This window comes from Lissotriton vulgaris, chromosome 2_1 (genome assembly GCF_964263255.1).
Source record: "Lissotriton vulgaris chromosome 2_1, aLisVul1.2, whole genome shotgun sequence".
Classification (NCBI taxonomy): domain Eukaryota; kingdom Metazoa; phylum Chordata; class Amphibia; order Caudata; family Salamandridae; genus Lissotriton; species Lissotriton vulgaris.
Window position 1 is genome coordinate 1,869,950,116 of NC_141687.1, and position 18,031 is coordinate 1,869,968,146.

At 40.4% G+C, this 18,031-nt stretch overlaps 1 protein-coding gene across 2 annotated transcripts in view; it reads left to right on the forward strand.

Annotated features, from left to right (window-relative positions):
* The window catches only part of ADAMTS17 (ADAM metallopeptidase with thrombospondin type 1 motif 17), a 1,053,865-nt gene that overhangs the window by 370,751 nt on the left and 665,083 nt on the right, over positions 1-18,031 (forward strand). For both annotated transcript variants that reach the window (XM_086958065.1, XM_086958066.1), the window contains exon 8: positions 10,650-10,755. In XM_086958065.1, coding sequence (XP_086814191.1) covers positions 10,650-10,755 — 106 coding nt within the window. The remainder of the gene's footprint in view (positions 1-10,649; positions 10,756-18,031) is intronic.

The following is an 18,031-nucleotide window of genomic DNA, read 5'->3' on the forward strand; positions in this document are numbered from 1 at the left end:
TATACATCGGCTGCTTGCTCTGCTCCAACAATTATCTTGCGTAAACTGGAGTGTCTCTGCAGACACTGCGCTCCCCGTTCCCCCTTCTCTGGAGCAGTTTCAGGGCAGCAGTTTCCCGTTTCTTTTGGCCGCCTCCGTGCACCTCTGCCTCAGATTTTACGAAGGAGCACAGAGGCAGAAGGAGCATTTGTTTTGTAAGTATTTTCCAGTTTTTATATATAAATACAGACAAACACCAAAACGTTTTCCGTCTGTATTCATATTTAAAAATCCGTTTAAACGGAAAACCGGAAGCCTTATGTATTATTGTATACGCCCACCACTTCTGGTTAGTTAGTTGGGCTGCTTTTTAAAAATCCTTTTCTGTGGTTGGTTAATATTGTGCCTCTTTCTTGGCTTTCAGTGCTTGGTTCCCCCCAAACAGGCATCACCAATTGATTCTTTGGTTGGCTAGCTCTGGCCATCTCCTGACTCCTTGCTGGCACACATTCCCCACCCACCCATAGCGCTCAAATGTATGTATGTATGTATGTATAGGCATTTATATAGTGCACTACTTACCCGTAGGGTCCCAAGGCGCTCCAGGGTGAGGCCAGGCATCCCCGGCGGTCTGGTGGGGCCGTTAGTGAAGATGAGGCAAGCTAATGCCCAGAGTTGCCGAGTGTGATCGCTGATCAGAGTGGGCACCGAGGCGAGAGAATTATCGAGTCCGCTGACCCTGGTCCAGAAACCTGCCGCGCCGGGAATCGAACCCTGGTCCCGGGTCGTCCTCTGCTCTCGGGTCTGCCGCCTCTAACCAGTGAGCCACACTACTTCACAAATGCAGCTCCGTCCACGTTGTTATCTGTAGGGGGGCATTTAGGCCCTTTTCTGCAGTTCACTGGCCTGCTGAGGAATGTCATGGGATCCTGAAGGTAAGATCAAGATTAAACAAGAATTTGCAATGCAATAGGTTTCGCACTATTGAAAGTTTGACTGATTGGCTTTGCAAATAATAATGCACCGCCAATAGCGAAAACGTCCAGTAATGTGAGACCTATTTCACTGCAAATACTTGTTTGGTAGTGTTTAAAAAAGGTGAACAATATGGGGTCCCCCACAAATTTTGCGACTGTAAAGTGCTAAGTGCCTTTCACAAGTAAAGTGCCCGTGGAGAGCATAAAAAATGTCATCTCTTAAAGAATTCTCTGCTGAATTACGCAATAAGTAGCTAGAAGCCTAGAATTGCTATATCTACTTGAGGGATGGCTTTTGCATACAAATATCGAGCCTTATTGCACTTAAACACCTAATGTCTCTAGCAAGTCCATCAGGCCGTCAGGAAATTTTGTATTTGTGGCCATGATTAGCGATTTAATGGGTGAAGAGTCCCAATTATTATAAAACATCAATTAGCATATATCAAAGCAGTGGCTTGGCTTTTAATGAGACTAGATGCTTACCAGTTGTCCTCTGATCTTCAATCCATACACCTGAGTAGTTATATTTCCTCTTTTTCTGAACTGGTGTGTTGCCAATATACCAACATTTATTTTTACTAATTTGTTTAGGAAAAAAACTAAACGGCCAAATGTTTTTGTCTTAATTTTCAGTTTGTCATCTGTGATATAATTATATAAAGCCAAATACAAATATGCCCTGAGCTTGCATCAACATTAAATTGAATCTTTAGTAAATCAAGGTCCAGACGATCTTCATATCTTCATTTATTACACACCACTTCTTCATAAGCAATCCTGGCCGCCAACACGTGTTTCGTCTTTAGTGGTATAAGCCACAGACTTCCTCAGGGCTAGAATATCATAATACACACAATCAGGAAATGAATCAACAGAACAGCAGAGTAAAATAAAACACAAACACATAGACAAGTCAGAGTATCACATCAGGGTCAAGTAGATAAATTGGATAATATTCTTCTAAAGAAGACAATGCACTGAACCAAAAGGCCCGAACCAGAACTCCAAGCAGAAGAAATATACGTTCCGATGCCAGAAGTTAGCTCAATCGGTTTTAAAGTAGAAAAGATTTACATCACCGGTCACCAATGTGCGATGTGAGTTATCTCTCCCTATCATTAAGAGACCAAAAATAATTTATCAAATTAAAAGAGGGAACGTACATAACAGGGAAAAGAAAATATAAAGTGCTCACTTAGTCAAAGATGTGGTATAGTGATGAGACCAACTCATATAATAGAGTGAAAGTATTGGTACTGAAATTATAGTACCCATCATTAGAGGGATGTAGTCAAACAAGCGAGAGAAAGGAAAAAAGAAAAAGAAGGATGCCATAACTAGGCACTCACCTATTCGTAACAGGAGATTCTTATGGATTAATGAAAGTGACAAACAGTTTCGTAGTAATCAATCACAAGAAACTAAGAAGCAAGAAAAACCCGATAACAGGATAAATATGAACTCTAGAATCTAAGGTATCAATAAAGTCCATATCAAGTCAATTCAAAGTAACTCACTGTTCAGCAAAAAAGGTTTTTCCTTTCTCTCACTTGTTTGACTACATCCCTCTAATGATGGGTATTATAATTTCAGTACCAATACTTTCACTCTATTATAAGAGTTGATCTCATCAGTATACCACATCTTTGACTAAATGAGCACTTTATATTTTCTTTTCCCTGTTATGTACGTTCCCTCTTTTAATTTAATAAATTCTTTTCATGTCTCTTAATGATAAGGAGAGATAACTCACATCACACATTGATGACTGGTGATGTAAATCTTTTCTACCTTAAAACCGATTAAGCTAACTTCTGGCATCGGCACATATATTTCTTCTGCTTGGAGTGCTGGTCTGGGCCTTTTGGTTCAGTGCATTGCCTTCTTTAGAAGAATATTATCCACTTTATCTACTTGACCCTGATGTGATACTCTGACTTGTCTTGTCTATGTGTTTGTGTTTTTTTTTACTCTGTTGTTCTGTTGATTTATTTCCTGATTGTATGTATTATGATATTCTAGCCTTGAGGAAGTCTGTGGCTTATACCACTAAAGACGAAACATGTGTTGGCGGCTACGATTGCTTATGAAGAAGTGCTGTGTAATAAATTAAGATAAGAAGATCGTCTGGACCTTGATTTATTAAGGATTCCATTTACTGTTGATGCAAGCTCAGGATATATTTGTGTTTGGCTTTATATAGTATAGATTTTTCTGTACTTTCTGGTTGATGGTGGATAGCCGTCACCTTATCCTTTGAGCTACTTGTACTTTGAGTTTAAATTGTCTCACAACTTTGCGTAACTATCACTCAGCCATCTTCCTCTGTAGTATTAATTATATAAAGCTTCCAAGGACCTTTTCAGACAACTCTGTGCGAATCAACTTGATCTTTTCATCTGCATATTGAAGGTGAAGTCAATGAAGGTGAAATTTACATAAGCTGGGTTGTTAGTTACCATCTACATTAATGGCCTCTGGGCAGACAGCTATATAGAGATTAAAAAGAAAAGGGACTAGAACTAAGCCCTGTATTCAACTTCTGTTGGCCATAATCATCTTTATTGGTTGGCTTTGAGCCAGTTTTAATTGGACCCACGTGTTCCAGTATTAATACTGGTATAATTTAGTATCATTCTAATTTGCTGTATCGAAGATGTGTCTGATATAAACATTGAGAGTGCTCGAATTATCTATGGAAATGTAGAACAAAATTAATTTAACCTCTTCGACGCGGCGTAAATACTGCCGCACCGCGGCAGAATTTGACGCATGCGCAGTTCGGACGACCCCGGCCGTCTGACGTACATGAGCACCGTGATGTCGGATGGCCACGGGCCGTCCGACGCATCGAAGAGGTTAAACACAGATTTTTTTTACACCTAGATTTAAAACAGCTAGTAACTTCAGCATTAAAGGATTTTTGGATCAGGAGGGAGGCAATTGGTATCTTCATATATTTTAATTCTCTGCCATCTGTGTTCGTTGATTTTGGTTAAGATGAGTCCTGTAGCCTTTTAGAGACGGTGAGATTCATGATTTATCCAGTTCACCTTGTTTCTAGACAGTCTCAAGGTTTTCAAGGAACTCGAGCAGTCTTTCAATAGGGCATCTGTAATGTGACAAAAGGATCAAAGTGTCATCTTTGAACATTAACTCTGTGTGATCCTAACTCTATGAGGTTATTTCCCTAATCTTTTCATCCTCTCTTTTTGCTTTCATCAATATTATGATCAAGTGAACAAAATACTGACACATGATGAAGCATGCCCTAGTTAGAACAATGACGGCTCAGCTTAGCTGGGCAAACCTAGTTCCAGGAGTACTGCTTTTAAAAAATGTGGAATATCCCAGGTACTCTTAATGTCACTGAAGGTGTAATTATTACAGTGAAGGAGATTAGATCTTTGTTAGCATGATGATGAAGTATGCGAGTGAGTTGGAAACAATGGATATCTGTAGTATGTGATGCATCATATCAATAAGCAGCATACACTAGTTTCATCCTCACATAACACCTTCTCTTCCACAGACTTATTTATAGTATCTGAAAAAACTATTTTCTTTATTGAAGGTACCATTTAAAGTAACCTTTGTCTAATGACACAACAGTAACTTATGACGTCATGAGAAGTGGTTCACCATTAAAAGTTTATAGGTGTCTGTTATCAGAAATTAGGGAATTTATATAAATACATAGTGGAAATATTTCTTAAGGCCGAGTTGTTAGAAACATGTTAAGTGAATTTGCACCCAATGTACGAAACAGGATAACAGTATAATTGTGGGTGCTGACAAGTCTCTAACAGACTTCACAAAGAACTATGTACCGATGCGACTTGCAGAAAACCTCTAGAATTGAAGTAATTTCATGACTTGAACATGGAATGTACTGTGCCCTCACACTATCAAGGACAGAGAGACAAAATAGTATGCTCTATATTGACTGTTAAGCGCAGTCAGAAAATCACTTTCAAAGCAGTGCATAAACAAACACTTAATACAAAAAATACTGTAAATATTCAAAACTCTTCACATAGCTGTTATATGAAGGAGCAGCACTTTCCAGTTCTAGCTTCATGTCCGTTTTCAAGACGCATATTATTATAAATGGCAACTCTACTGGTCAGGACAAATCTACTGTGTGAATTCATGCAGGCCAATCTAAATGGACTCCTTCTACTTCACACGTGGACAATGCTTCTCTCCTGTTCATGGCACCATAATGTCTCCTGTTTGCCACAGGATACCAGATTAGGCCTTTAGCATCCTCCAAAATTTAGAAGGCTGTGGTAGAAATTCAGTAGGCGCTCGTCCTGTAAGTTACCTTCCAATTTTCATTAGTTGGCCAGTGATTTAACTCCAATCATATTGCTGACCTTTCAATGACCAGCTCCTCACAAAGTGTCAAGATATTATTATTTTTCGTGATTTTGTAGGCCATATTCATCTCTGTGCATTTAGGGGCTGAGTCTGTTTTAAACATAGCTACTTAGCTTGATGGGCATTCACCTTAATTTGGATTGATAAGATAAAATATGGTTAACCCCTTGTGTGCTGTTGACGAGCTCAGCTCGTCACGAGGGACGGTTGAGCTGCCCTCATGTTGAGCTGAGCTCGTCACAGCTGTTGGAACGTTCGCACGCGGGGATAATTTCCCTGCTGTGCTGAACGTTCTAAAAATGGGTGTGGTGTGACGAGCTCAGCTCGTCACGATGGCAGCTCCGCTGTGCCTCATGACGAGCCAAGCTCGTCAACAGCACAGCGGGACCGCACGCGGCCCCCCTCCCCCCGCACAGCGGGGGGAAAACACCCCGCAGCCAAGGGGTTAAAGTTCATCAGACTACTCTCTGCAACGTAAAGACGTAGCCGTCAGTGTGAAGAAATAGGGGTATGACTTCAATATCTCAAGTAGAGATATTGTTCAGCTGCATCCAGGTGCTTTTTCTTGCTACTGTCCGCCTGAGGCACACATTGTATCAGAGCTTCAGTGGTATTTCCAGCCCTGAACCACTGAAATAGTGTCTGACTCCCAAGGACATTTTAAGGATTTTGGGGGGCCCTGGGCCAAACGTATTTTAGGGCCCCTGTTCGGGACAACTGTTTCATGCCCTCTTTGGCCAGGCTACTGGTGCACTCGTCCAAATTCTAAATGGTTTTTACATCAAATGACATGTTTTCAATATTGTGACACAGCAGCAGCTCACTGATATTACTGCAAATAATCTCTTTGCCACCCACCCATCTCTCATATGTGCGGTCCTGCTTTGACCTTTAAGAAACCTTTTTATGGATGTGACATGAAACGTAAAAACAACAGTTCTCTGCAAAATATCTGTAATAGACTCTCGCACATTACAAACATTAAAAATAAATTAAAGGGAAATGGTATTTAAAACAATCTGTTTAATAATTATTTATCGTCATCAGAGCAGGACTCTCTGCAGAACTGAGCTGGCTCTATCAGGAGGCCCATTGAAAGGCTGGGGCCCTGGGCCAGAGCCCACTTTGCCAATGCCTTGAGACGTCTCTGCTGACTCCCAGGGAGCTCGAAGTAGCTCTGCTGAGGGCCAGGATGGGTGCCTCCTGCCATGGATGCTCCTCAGGAGCTGAAAGTGAGACTAGGCCTTACCATTCTCAGGCTTGTCCAAAGGCAGGCCTTTTCTTCATAAGCTGGGAAGATCTGGCGGAGGAAGTGCAATATCAGGTGGAGATCTGAAGGCCTTCTAGAGGACTCAGCCTCTGTGGAAATCTGCCTGTTTCCCTATACATCAGTCCACCTCTGACCACATCTCCCTGCTTCCCCCAACTCATACTATTATACAATTGAATTATTAAATCTCAGTGTTCCTTGGAATATACTGTTTTAGGTGGTTAGTATCTTTCTCTCACCTAAGGCGACTAAAAATACTCTTACTCCCTCGATGGAACTTTGCAAAGGTCTCTCAGATTTTTTTCATAATAAGATTCAAGCTATTTATGATTTTTTTCCAAAACCTTCTTCCACTTCTCTGAGATCCACCTCCCTTTCCTCTTCTGCTCCCTTACTGTCCTGTTTTGCCCCATTCCACTTGAAGGATCTTCCAGGGAACTTGTCAAATGTAAGTTGGGATTTCCACTCGATCCCTGTCCCGAGCCATTCTCAAAATGGCAGTTTCCGCTGTAAATCCCAAAATGATCAGCCTACTTAATGATTCCCTTGCTCAGGCAGTAGTTCCCTCTGGGTGGAAGCAGGCACTCTTACTCCCTCTAATCAAGAGGCCCTCTTCTTATACAAGATTCAAAGTAATTTTAGGCCCATCTCGCTTTTTCTCGTTATGGCAAAGCTGGTAAAAAAAATGTGAATAGACCTCTTACACATGTTTTGGAAGAAAATCATCTAATTCATGCTTCTCAATCAGATTTTCGCTGTGGGTATAGCACTGAGACCGCTCTTCTTGAGGTCTCTGAATATATCAACATTAATCTTAATTTAAACTCCCCGGTTATGGGAATGCTGTTGGATCTTTCTGCAGTGTTTGATATGTTCTCTCATGCTATTTTGCTTGAGAGGCTGGAAATTATGTGTATTACTATTCACACACTTTTATGGTTTAAATCTTTCATCAGCAACCGTACAAAAACAGTTTTTCTCCCCTCTTTCCCCTTTGCCACAAAACCTTTAGATTGCAGAGTTCCTCAGGGTTTGGCTCTTAGCCCTACCCTTTTTAATGTATATATTTCACCTCTGGCTAATATTGTTGAGTCCTTGGGAGTGAGAATAGTTTCCTATGCGGACGACACTCAACTTCTCCTGGCATTTCATGAAAACACTCCCTCCTCTCTAAGTTCTTGTGATTCCTGCCTCAGATCTGTATTGGACTGGATGAATACCAGTTTTGTAAAATTGAACTCCGACAAAACTGAGATTCTTATTTTTGGTGATAAATCTATCCCAGATCATAACCTCTGGTGGCCATCAGAGATGGGCTCTCTCATCTGCTCTTTCTCTTTGGTAAGGAACCTTGGAGTCAAATTTGATTTGGCGCTCACTTTAGCGCCTCAGAATAAAGCATTGTCGGGTCCTTGCTTCTGACCCTGAGATCCTTGCGACGCATGCTGCACCTTATTCCCTTAAAGCACCCAAAAACAGTTGTTCATGCTTTGATCACCTTCAAACTGGATTACTCTAACAGTTTGTACTTCAGGCTTCCAATTTTTCTAATACAGCGGCTCCAAATTATTCAAAATGATGCTGACTGTTTGATCCTTAAAATCCCTTCCTGAGTTTCAATATCAATTCATTTGCGCCGGCTTCATTGGCTACTGATCAAGAGAAGGATCCACTTCAAGGCCCTTACTCATGTCTTTAGAATCTTCAACCAAAAGGGACCTCCTCATCGTAGGTGCTGGTTTAAATTGTCCTTTCAGGTCCGCTCATTGTGTTCTAACAACCTCAGACTGTTTCAAATTACCCACATATATAAGGCCAGAAGTGGAGTCTGTTCCTTTGCTTTCTTGACTGCCAAACTTGGAAATGCACTGCCTCTGGCTTTGAAAAGCTGTCCTTCTGAAATGACTTATAGAAAAGGACTGAAAACGCTTCTCTTCAACTCTTCATTAATTACTTCCTAACTCTGGTTCTTGTGTTCTGACTAGGCCTGGGCGGAGTTCTGCTCTGCGGAACTCCGCAAAGTGCTGAAAAACTCTGCTGTGCTCTGCAGAGTTCCGCGACAGGCAGAGTGTGGAAAGTAGCGCTGCTTGCACTGATTTTTAGCACTGGGAGTTTGTCCTATGCTGTAAAATCACCTCAGACGGCACTCCGCGTCACGCCAGATGTCACTGCTTCTTTCTACTGCTCGAATAGATATTCTACTCAAACGGAAGCTTCCTCAATGCAAGCAGCAGATTTCTCAGTGCGAGAGTTTGTGACCTGTCACGACCACCTGTGTTGCGAAATCTCACCAGGAGGAGATCTAGCACATGATTTTCTCACTTGCGCTCGCCAATGTCGAGCACAAGTGAGAAAAATCTCCGCTCCACGTCACTTCATGGAGTTTTGCGGAACTCCGCGCTCCACGTGGAGCGTGGAGTGGGCAAAACTCCACAAACTCCACCGGCAAAGCGGAATTCTATGCCCACCTCTAATTCTGACATAGTTGCGATCCTTCCGCCAGCTCCTGGACACCTTGTGAGGCAGCCACGCGCTTTAGAAATGTTTTGTATTGTATCCTAATGATTTCCCACTCACTTCAGATACATTTAACTTTTTGTACTCTTCATTGTGCTAATATGTATCATAGCGACTAACTACTCAAAGTGTGCTGACCTTCTGTCAGTCTATAGGTGAAGCTCTCCAGAGAGAATGTTGCAGCAGCATAGCGCGGAGGAGACGAGCATCATGGGGGACTTTTAGTGTGCAATGTTAGTACCCCTCCAAAACAGTGCATACAGCTATCGACAATCTTTATGTCTGTTTAAAAACATGCACTCTTGTCTTTGCTTACCGTGCCAAAATCGTGTTTTAGGAGTCTCTGCCCAGGGTTTTAGGTGACCCACACAGGCGAGGGACGTCTGAAACTGTGTGAAAAGCCATTATGAGGAATAGCATTCCTGTTAGATTGCACTGTCAGCCACTATCTTTAACTTTCAGGGACAGTGGCCGGTTGGGAACTCCCCCAATGATCCCATAGACAATAACCAAGGTCTTCACTGTGCGTGGTTGTGACTTACTCCTGGAAATCTACACGCAAGTCCCACCTACTGATAGAACATATTTGTGAATCAAGTTCACTCTGATACAAAACTTCTCAAAGTTTCATTTTACTTTCGTTGATTGTCTTTACAAAATCTAAAAATATAAATGAATACTTTAGTCTTTTTATTATCATCTCGTTTGCTATAGGGCCTCATTAGAATAATCACTAAATGTACAAAAGGGAGGGTTTAAATTTAGGTTGGAATGTACTTTTAAACTTTTCTGCAATTCATAAGCATTCCCAGTAGTACGCCTGTAAAGGTCCACCAAGGGTAGTTTTAGATATTACTACTCTGAGTTCTTCCAATGCATACATTGTATGTAAGCGTACAATTAATGCTTTAGAAATGCGGTCTTGTTTACAAACTCAATTTTTTTTTTTCTCCATGGGGAGGGTTACCTGCATCCCCTCTAAATCTGGAAGTGATCCGTCCCCTTTCCCACCCTGAGTGGGGAGTTACTATAGCCCTTTGTTAGAGTAATACCATGAGCATGTTCAGGATGGGAAGGAGGTCAACAAGTGGGTGTACTTGTATGGCAAATCGCACCTTTTTCTGCTCACTCCCCGCTGTTGCATGGGCATACTAATGTTTAATTCCACATACTGGTGGCAGAGAATTGCACAGTAGTAAAGCTCTTTACACCTGCAAGCAGTGCTTCTGTGAATTCCTCGGAGGCATACATTAACACATTTTAGGCTGTAATCCTAAATACAGCTGAAAATGTTTTCCTAAATCAAGCTCATATTCTCGCCATTGCCAGCTACTTTGGCACGGGTTGGTTGCTTTGACTGTGAAAGGTGCAAGTTAACATCTGTTAAAGCTATGCTGCAGGGGTAATGAGCCAACTCTGTGGGCGTTTTTCTTTTTCTTTACGGTGCCTTTTCTTTTAAATTATTTTTGCCAAATCACTATATTTTGTATTCATGTTACCTTTCTCTTATTTCCTGCTAGGAATTGCCTACCTTGGTGGCGTGTGCAGTGCAAAAAGGAAGTGTGTCCTTGCAGAAGACAACGGGTTGAATCTGGCTTTTACCATTGCCCATGAACTTGGTCATAAGTAAGTTGTGCTGTTTTCTTTGTTTAAGGCGCCTTGAGAAAAGAGTACGCTCCCACCTTTCCGAAGGGAGTACATAGCGCTGAATTTGGTTACAATAAAAAATATACTTGAATGCCCTAGTTGGGAGCAGAGACTCTGTACTTTTTAAGGGTCACATATATTTTTTATATATATATATATATATATATATATGTATGTATATATATATATGTATATATATATATATATATATATATATATATATATATATATATATATATATATATATATATATATATATATATATATATATATATATATATATACATATATATATATATTGACATTGAGCAGAAAATAGGCAATAAAATTCAAAGTTGTTAAAAAAATAAGGCACATGGCCACAATAATCTTACTTATTACGAGTGGCCTCTTATCTTCCAAGCCCGGCGTAAACTACTTGTGGTGCATGGATCGACATTTAACGTTTTTATGTAATTCTCAATTCCAAAGCATTGCTCACCAGGTACTTTGTTTCAGTTCTAACCTGCCACATTCTACTGGGGAAAAAATGGCCTGAAGATACCTGCACATGAGGGTTTTCATGTCAAATGCTATAAAATCTGCATAACATTCTCTATGTTACTGGCAGAATCGTGTTATATGTGCGTTTTCCCACATCCGGTAGTTCCAGACCCCGAGGGATCGGATTTTACGAGGTGCAAGAAATATAGATACTCAATCCGGAGCACTCGCAATCAGTCACTTTAGAAGGATCATTTTCACAAGTGGGACAATGTTCTAGCTGGTGAAAAAGGTCAATATTAAGGTTACAAGAATAAGTAATAGTCCCTATTGGATTGAAGTGCTTGTGCGTTTGAATGTTCTATTAACCCAGTACAAATGGCAAAGACTGAAACTAAACAATTTGAGAATGATTTTAATTAGAAAAATAAATATACATAAAAATATTACATGTGCATACTGATAAATAAGGCAGACTTTCTTCTGAGACTGGCTATATGTGCTGCAGAGATTGCACGGGAATCACTTTTCCATACAACATGAGTTACCTTCAATATTATTTTTAGGACTATGCATACATTTTATTACACAATTATAATTGCATGAGTAGAACTCCTTTTATTATTTATCTATATTTCGCAGAGTTTTTTCATTACCTGTATCCATGAACTTCAATTCACCAAGATGGCTGGGGTAGCAGAAGTGACAACACGCTATTTCCCTCAAATACACATTTTTATACATACACACACATACATACATACATTCTATCACATATAAACACAGTTTCACCAACAAACACATACACGCAACAAACATTTTAAAGCATTTTTTACTTACCGCAGCTGCCAGGCAGGATCATATTCCAGCTAATTGCATTCCCTTCTTTTTTACACTAAGAGTGAATAATATGTCATTATTCACTCTTAGTGTAATAAACAAATTGACAGAATTCACGGAAACTGGAGACCCAACCAACATCCATGTGTGCGAGCTGTCCTGTTTTTTCTGGCAGTGATTTTCCACCTCTGAGGCAAGTGGTCGTAAAGGCAGTGCCAGGGGTCGCAAGAGGGTAAATAGGTGTCGCAGCTGTGACCCCTGGTGAGCCCTAAATGACTTCCATGAAGCAATCATGTAATTTTTTGTACAACTGGGGTTATATTTCTTTTTCTGGCATATGTATTTGTTGCAGAGTTGAGTTGTAATACTTGTGCTGCAAGTATATTGAAACATTTTATTCCACGAGGTTATGAATTTTGATGGACGCGGACAGACAGCCCCAAAAATAAAGATAAATAAAATAAAAGTTTTGGGGATTACAGATTTTTTTGTGTGAGGTCAATAGCTATGGGAAATACAAATAAGCTTCTAATTGTTATGTAAACTGAGCATACATATATCCTGCGTAAGTAAAATTATGCAAATTCACACAGCACTAGTCATTATGAAACTTAGGCAAACAAATACAAATTTATTTGTTCATTATATGTAGGTGTCATATATATATATATATATATATATATATATATATATATATATATATATATATATATATATATATATATATATATATATATATATATATATATATATATATATATACAGAGCATAAATCCCGGTGAAAGAGGGAGGCAGTCAGCGGGGCGGTCCGTCCATGGGTTAACGGTAACCTCGAAACACTCTCAAAGCAATCCTCCAGCGTCAGAAGAAAAGGACAGACACTCCGGAAAGTTAGCAGATATATAATTTATTGCTGTAGAAAGCAACGCGTTTCAGCATAAGCCTTGGTCACGCTGAAGACATTAACTCAATCAGATTCATTTAAAGCCCCACTTCCAGTTTCATAGAAAGAGGACTACTAACACCAAATAGTGAACAACAACAGACGCCATTTTTGCATGGTACACAATTAATTCAATAAAGATTTGTCAATTAAATATGGCTCATCCACTCTCCTGAGGTATGTTATTCAGTCATTTCATACTAATATCTGCGAACAGCGAGATACATGATAAAATGTCGAAAAATACCATAATCTCATATCTGTCCAAATAATCCTCAGAATAAAAAAACTCAATGTTTAAATAACAAAAAAAAAATTATAACAACATTTTATGCGCAGAACTAATCCACCTATTTCTCCATCCATCCTCACTTCCTGGATCAAGGCAGGATATTCGGCTTAATTTATTGGTATCCGACAAATTTGCTCATGCGTGTAGTTTCTTTCAAGATGCACACCAAATGCCATCCAAGTGGATACTTCATAATGCAAGTCACATGTGTGCAGTTTTGACAGATAAGCACAACCAAATTATACATGATTCCAGTTAACATGCAAGATTAATAAGCACATAGCACTTATGAGGATTATATAGAAAAATATCTCAATGCGAGCCATAAATAAAGTTGACAAAAAAGATTAATTCTATTCTTAAAGTCTTGCCATAGTGGGCTAAACCAATAATTTTTTTTAGACCAAGAATGATTCTATTCTTAGTATCTCGCCCAAGTGGGCTAAATTACTGAAACACAATCCTGTATCACAACTTTGATGAAATGGCTGAGATAAGTGATAACCCCCACCTGCAAAAAATACAGAAATAGGAATAATTAAAAACCAGTTAAAAACGGTATATACTGCCAAGCAACCACAAGTCCTATACACACATATCATACATTAATCGTGCAAGTGGACTGCCAACTCCTCACTTGAATTCAATCCCATTGGGCTCATAGTACCCAAATTTACAATATACCTAGACTCCAATTGTCGCAAAAGGAGCACCCTGTTTCCACCTCGCACATTTGTTTTGATAGTATCTAAGACCACCATATGCAACAACTTCTCATTCTGAAAATGATGGTCAAAGAAGTGTTATTATGTTCCAGTACTCGCTTTTTTGCACAGCGGATAGTGCTCCCTATATATGCCATGTTGCACGGGCAAATCAGGTCATATATACAATGTGTGGTGGTACAAGTAAGGCTCTTTCTGATCTCCAACTCCCCACTCATACTTGATATTGTAAGTGTGGAGCAATCAACACTGTTGCTGCAGGCCTTACACTTCCTGCAGCAATAGAAACCAGACCGGGTGCTACTACTGCATTTGTTGGCCTTCGTGACTAAATTAGGACTCAATTCATCTTTCAAAGATTTACTTTTCTTAAACGTCATTTGGGGGTGCTTTTCAAGTGTTTGTGTAGGTGACTATCAGTCAGTAACAAATGCCAGTGCTTCTGTAATACCTGACGAATGTCATGTGCCTGGCCAGAAAAGGTTGTAATAAACCTCAAAGTATTTGGTTTTTCAGGGTCTCTCACTGGGTTTAGAAGTTGATTCCGAGTGACTGTATCTACCCTGTTACAGGCCTCTTGTATAGTCTTGCGACTATAACCTCTCTCTCTAAACCGTTGGGATAATCTCCTTTTCTTTGTTGTAATTGCATCTGAGCTGCAATTGCGCTTAGCGCAAAGCAGCTCGCCATAAGGTATGCTGTATATCAGTTTCAGAGGATAGGAGATCGAGGCCTTGAGAATACTGTTCCCCGCAATCTTTTTGCGGAATTAGTGTGTATGGATCCTTTGTTCTTTTATCTCCACAACCACATCAAGAAATTCAATTTTGTCTTTACTGGTGTGTTCAGTGAATGCCAAGTTGTAAACTTTGTCATTGAGCTTGTTAATAAAAGCTCTTGCAGAATCGGAATCTCCATTCCAAATTAAAAAGATGTCATCTATAAATCGCAGCCACAGGACACAGTTCCTCCAACTGGGCAGCCACCTGCTCCTCCCACCAGCCCATGAATAAATTAGCGTAAATGGGGGCGAAGCAGGTGCCCATTGCCATGCCCTGTGACTGCCGATAGATTACATCATCAAACAGAAAAAAGTTGTTACATAAACAAAACACAATCATGTCCAAAATAATCTCTGAATGAAAAAATAATGAAATTGAACGAGATTTAAGAAAGTGTCTGATGGCTTGTAATCCTAGTTGGTGTTGATCCAGTAAGTGAGGATGGATCAAGAAATAGGTGGATTAGTTCAGCGCATAACATTTTGTTATAAAAATGTTGTTATTTAAACATTGAGTTTTTTATCTGAGGATTATTTGGACAGATTTTATGAGATTATGGTATTTTTCGACATGTTATTATGTATCTCGCTGTTCCCAGATATTAGTATGAAATGGCTGAATAACATACCTTAGTAGAGTGGATGAGCCATATTTAATTGACATCTTTATTGAATGAATTGTGTACCATGCAAAAATGTCGGCTGTTGTTGTTCACTATTTGGTGTTAGTAGTCCTCTTTCTATGAAACTGGAAGTGGGGCTATAAATGAATCTGATTGAGTTAATGTCTTCAGCGTGACCAAGGCTTATGCTGAAACGCATTGCTTTCTGCAGCAATAAATTATATATCTGCTAACTTTCCGGAGTGTCCGTCCTTTTCTTCTGACGCTGGAGGATTGGTTTGAGAATATATATATATACCCAGATTGCCATCTAAGGACACTTCACTTGCCGCACAGAACTGGCGGTATACGTACTACGGTGTAGTTGCAATCTTGTGTATGTGGGCAGCACCAAGTTGGCAGTCCATGTACGCATCTTGCAGCATTTACGTGCGATAGTTAATGCTGACCAGAGCTACCCTGTAGCACGGCATTTCCAAACTACTCACGGTAAAGATGTATCACACCTGAAATATTTCGTGATAGATGCAGTTGTTCCCAATAAGAAAGGAGGTGATAATTAAAAGACTTTGAGACAACTAGAGTCCAGATACATCATCCAACTTAACAGTAAGACCCCAGGAGGCCTCAACATGGGGGAAGATCTACGCAACTTCTTGTAAACAGTCCCAACTCAATGTGGTACGACAATCTCGTGGCACCTTTTTTAAAGTCAGGATAGACTGAGGGCTCTCAGTAACTTACGTACGATTCCAACATGTATCTAACTTTGTATTCCTGACTTCCCTTCTGGCATATATGACATAATTTTCTACCTTTGATATAAGGATTCTGAGCACTTTAGCACATGTTTTTTAAATTTTATGCACTTTAAACACCAGTTTTAGCATTGTCATCAGTATTTTAGGATCAGTATTCCTGTATCGCCCAAATGTGTAACATATAACCATGCCCAGATCACCCATTAGGAACACCGTAATGGTGAGGGTGTAGACTATTTGATGTTCATAAGATAGAACCATCAGGTAGAGGGGTGCCTTATAATGCTATTTATAGTTTTAATGTACCTAAGGGTCAGTTTTGAACATCATGTATTGGTACAGTCAATGTATTTAATAGATGCGTTTGCATCTGCACACATTTGGGTATGTTTTCCAATGGTATCAATTCGCTTTTAGCTCACATAATCGAATGTTGTATAATGATTTTGATATACATGCTATTCTAATTATGAACTTGCGATTTGCACGCTGGCAATGTGTTCATTATACAAAGTGTCAGTCATTTCTTAACAGCACAGTATGTTTAGCCTATTTGAGGCTTGGTCCAATCATCTTTCCCAAATTAATGTATTTGTACAGGCAATAGAGGGAAAGGATATATGGCGCAATAATCATGCATTTAAGCATGCCTTGGACACACGATTCTTTGAGCTGAACATATGCCATCGATTACTGTTTAAATGTTGTCATTTTAGCATTTTTGATTTGCAATCTGCACATAAGCACTTTAAATAGTATTTATCAATGTCTACAATAATCAACTATGTTCTTAACGTGATTGTTTGTTTACCATTTGTTCATCACCGATGTCGAAACTCTGCACTATACGCACTTTAAAATGGCGCCTGCCCTAGTCAGGTTCTATCTGACATATGTATTGTGTAGTCCTATTTCTGTGGCCATGTTTGATTACTGGTTGGCGCGTAATACACAGGTGATTCTTCTTTTAAATTACAGTGCTGTTTTACCGTTAGGTATCAGTGAGCAAGGGCACGGACGTGCCCGAAACGCGTCTGATGACATGCACCTTTTTATGCACTAAATAAAGCATTCACGAAGTACAAGTCCGACTCTGGCGTATCTTTGCTGTCTGCGTACCTGTCTGTGCTCGAGGCACTTTGGAGACAAGTTGGATCTTATATATATCTATACTACTATTATAAAGAGAGAACATGCACCTTTTGGCAAGGTAATCTCGGAAACCACAGCGCCAATCTACACACCCGATACATCTTTGAAAATGTCAGGGTGTGTAGATGGACATAGGCTATATAAATTTAAAAAAAAGCAAAATAAAAAAATACATTTACAAAACAAAGTAGTCCCCTGAAAGTAGCGCCGGCCGGGACCTAGCGCTGGGCACGACGCGACGTGCGTGATGACGACAAGGAGGAGGGCGGTGCAGTGACGAGCGCGGCTGTGCAGTAAGGAGGCGGCACAGGTAAGGAGGCAGCAGTAAATGAAAATGTCGGGGCGGGAGGGGGTCGCGAGTGAGTCTGGGCGGGAGGGATTGTGCAGTGTGTCTTGTCATGTGGTGGAGCATTCTCTTGGCAGGTTCGATAAAGCAGCCGTATAACAGGGGGGCGCGAGTGAGTCTGGGCGGGAGGGGGGCGCGAGTGAATCTGGGCGGGAGGGGGGCGCGAGTGAGTCTGGGCGGGAGGGGGGCGCAAGTGAGTCTGGGCGGGAGGGGGGCGCGAGTGAGTCCGGGCGGGAGGGAGTCGGTGTGGGAGGGGGTCGGGGCGGGAGCGGGTGTACTGCCCCCAGCCCCTTTCTGCCCCAGGCAACG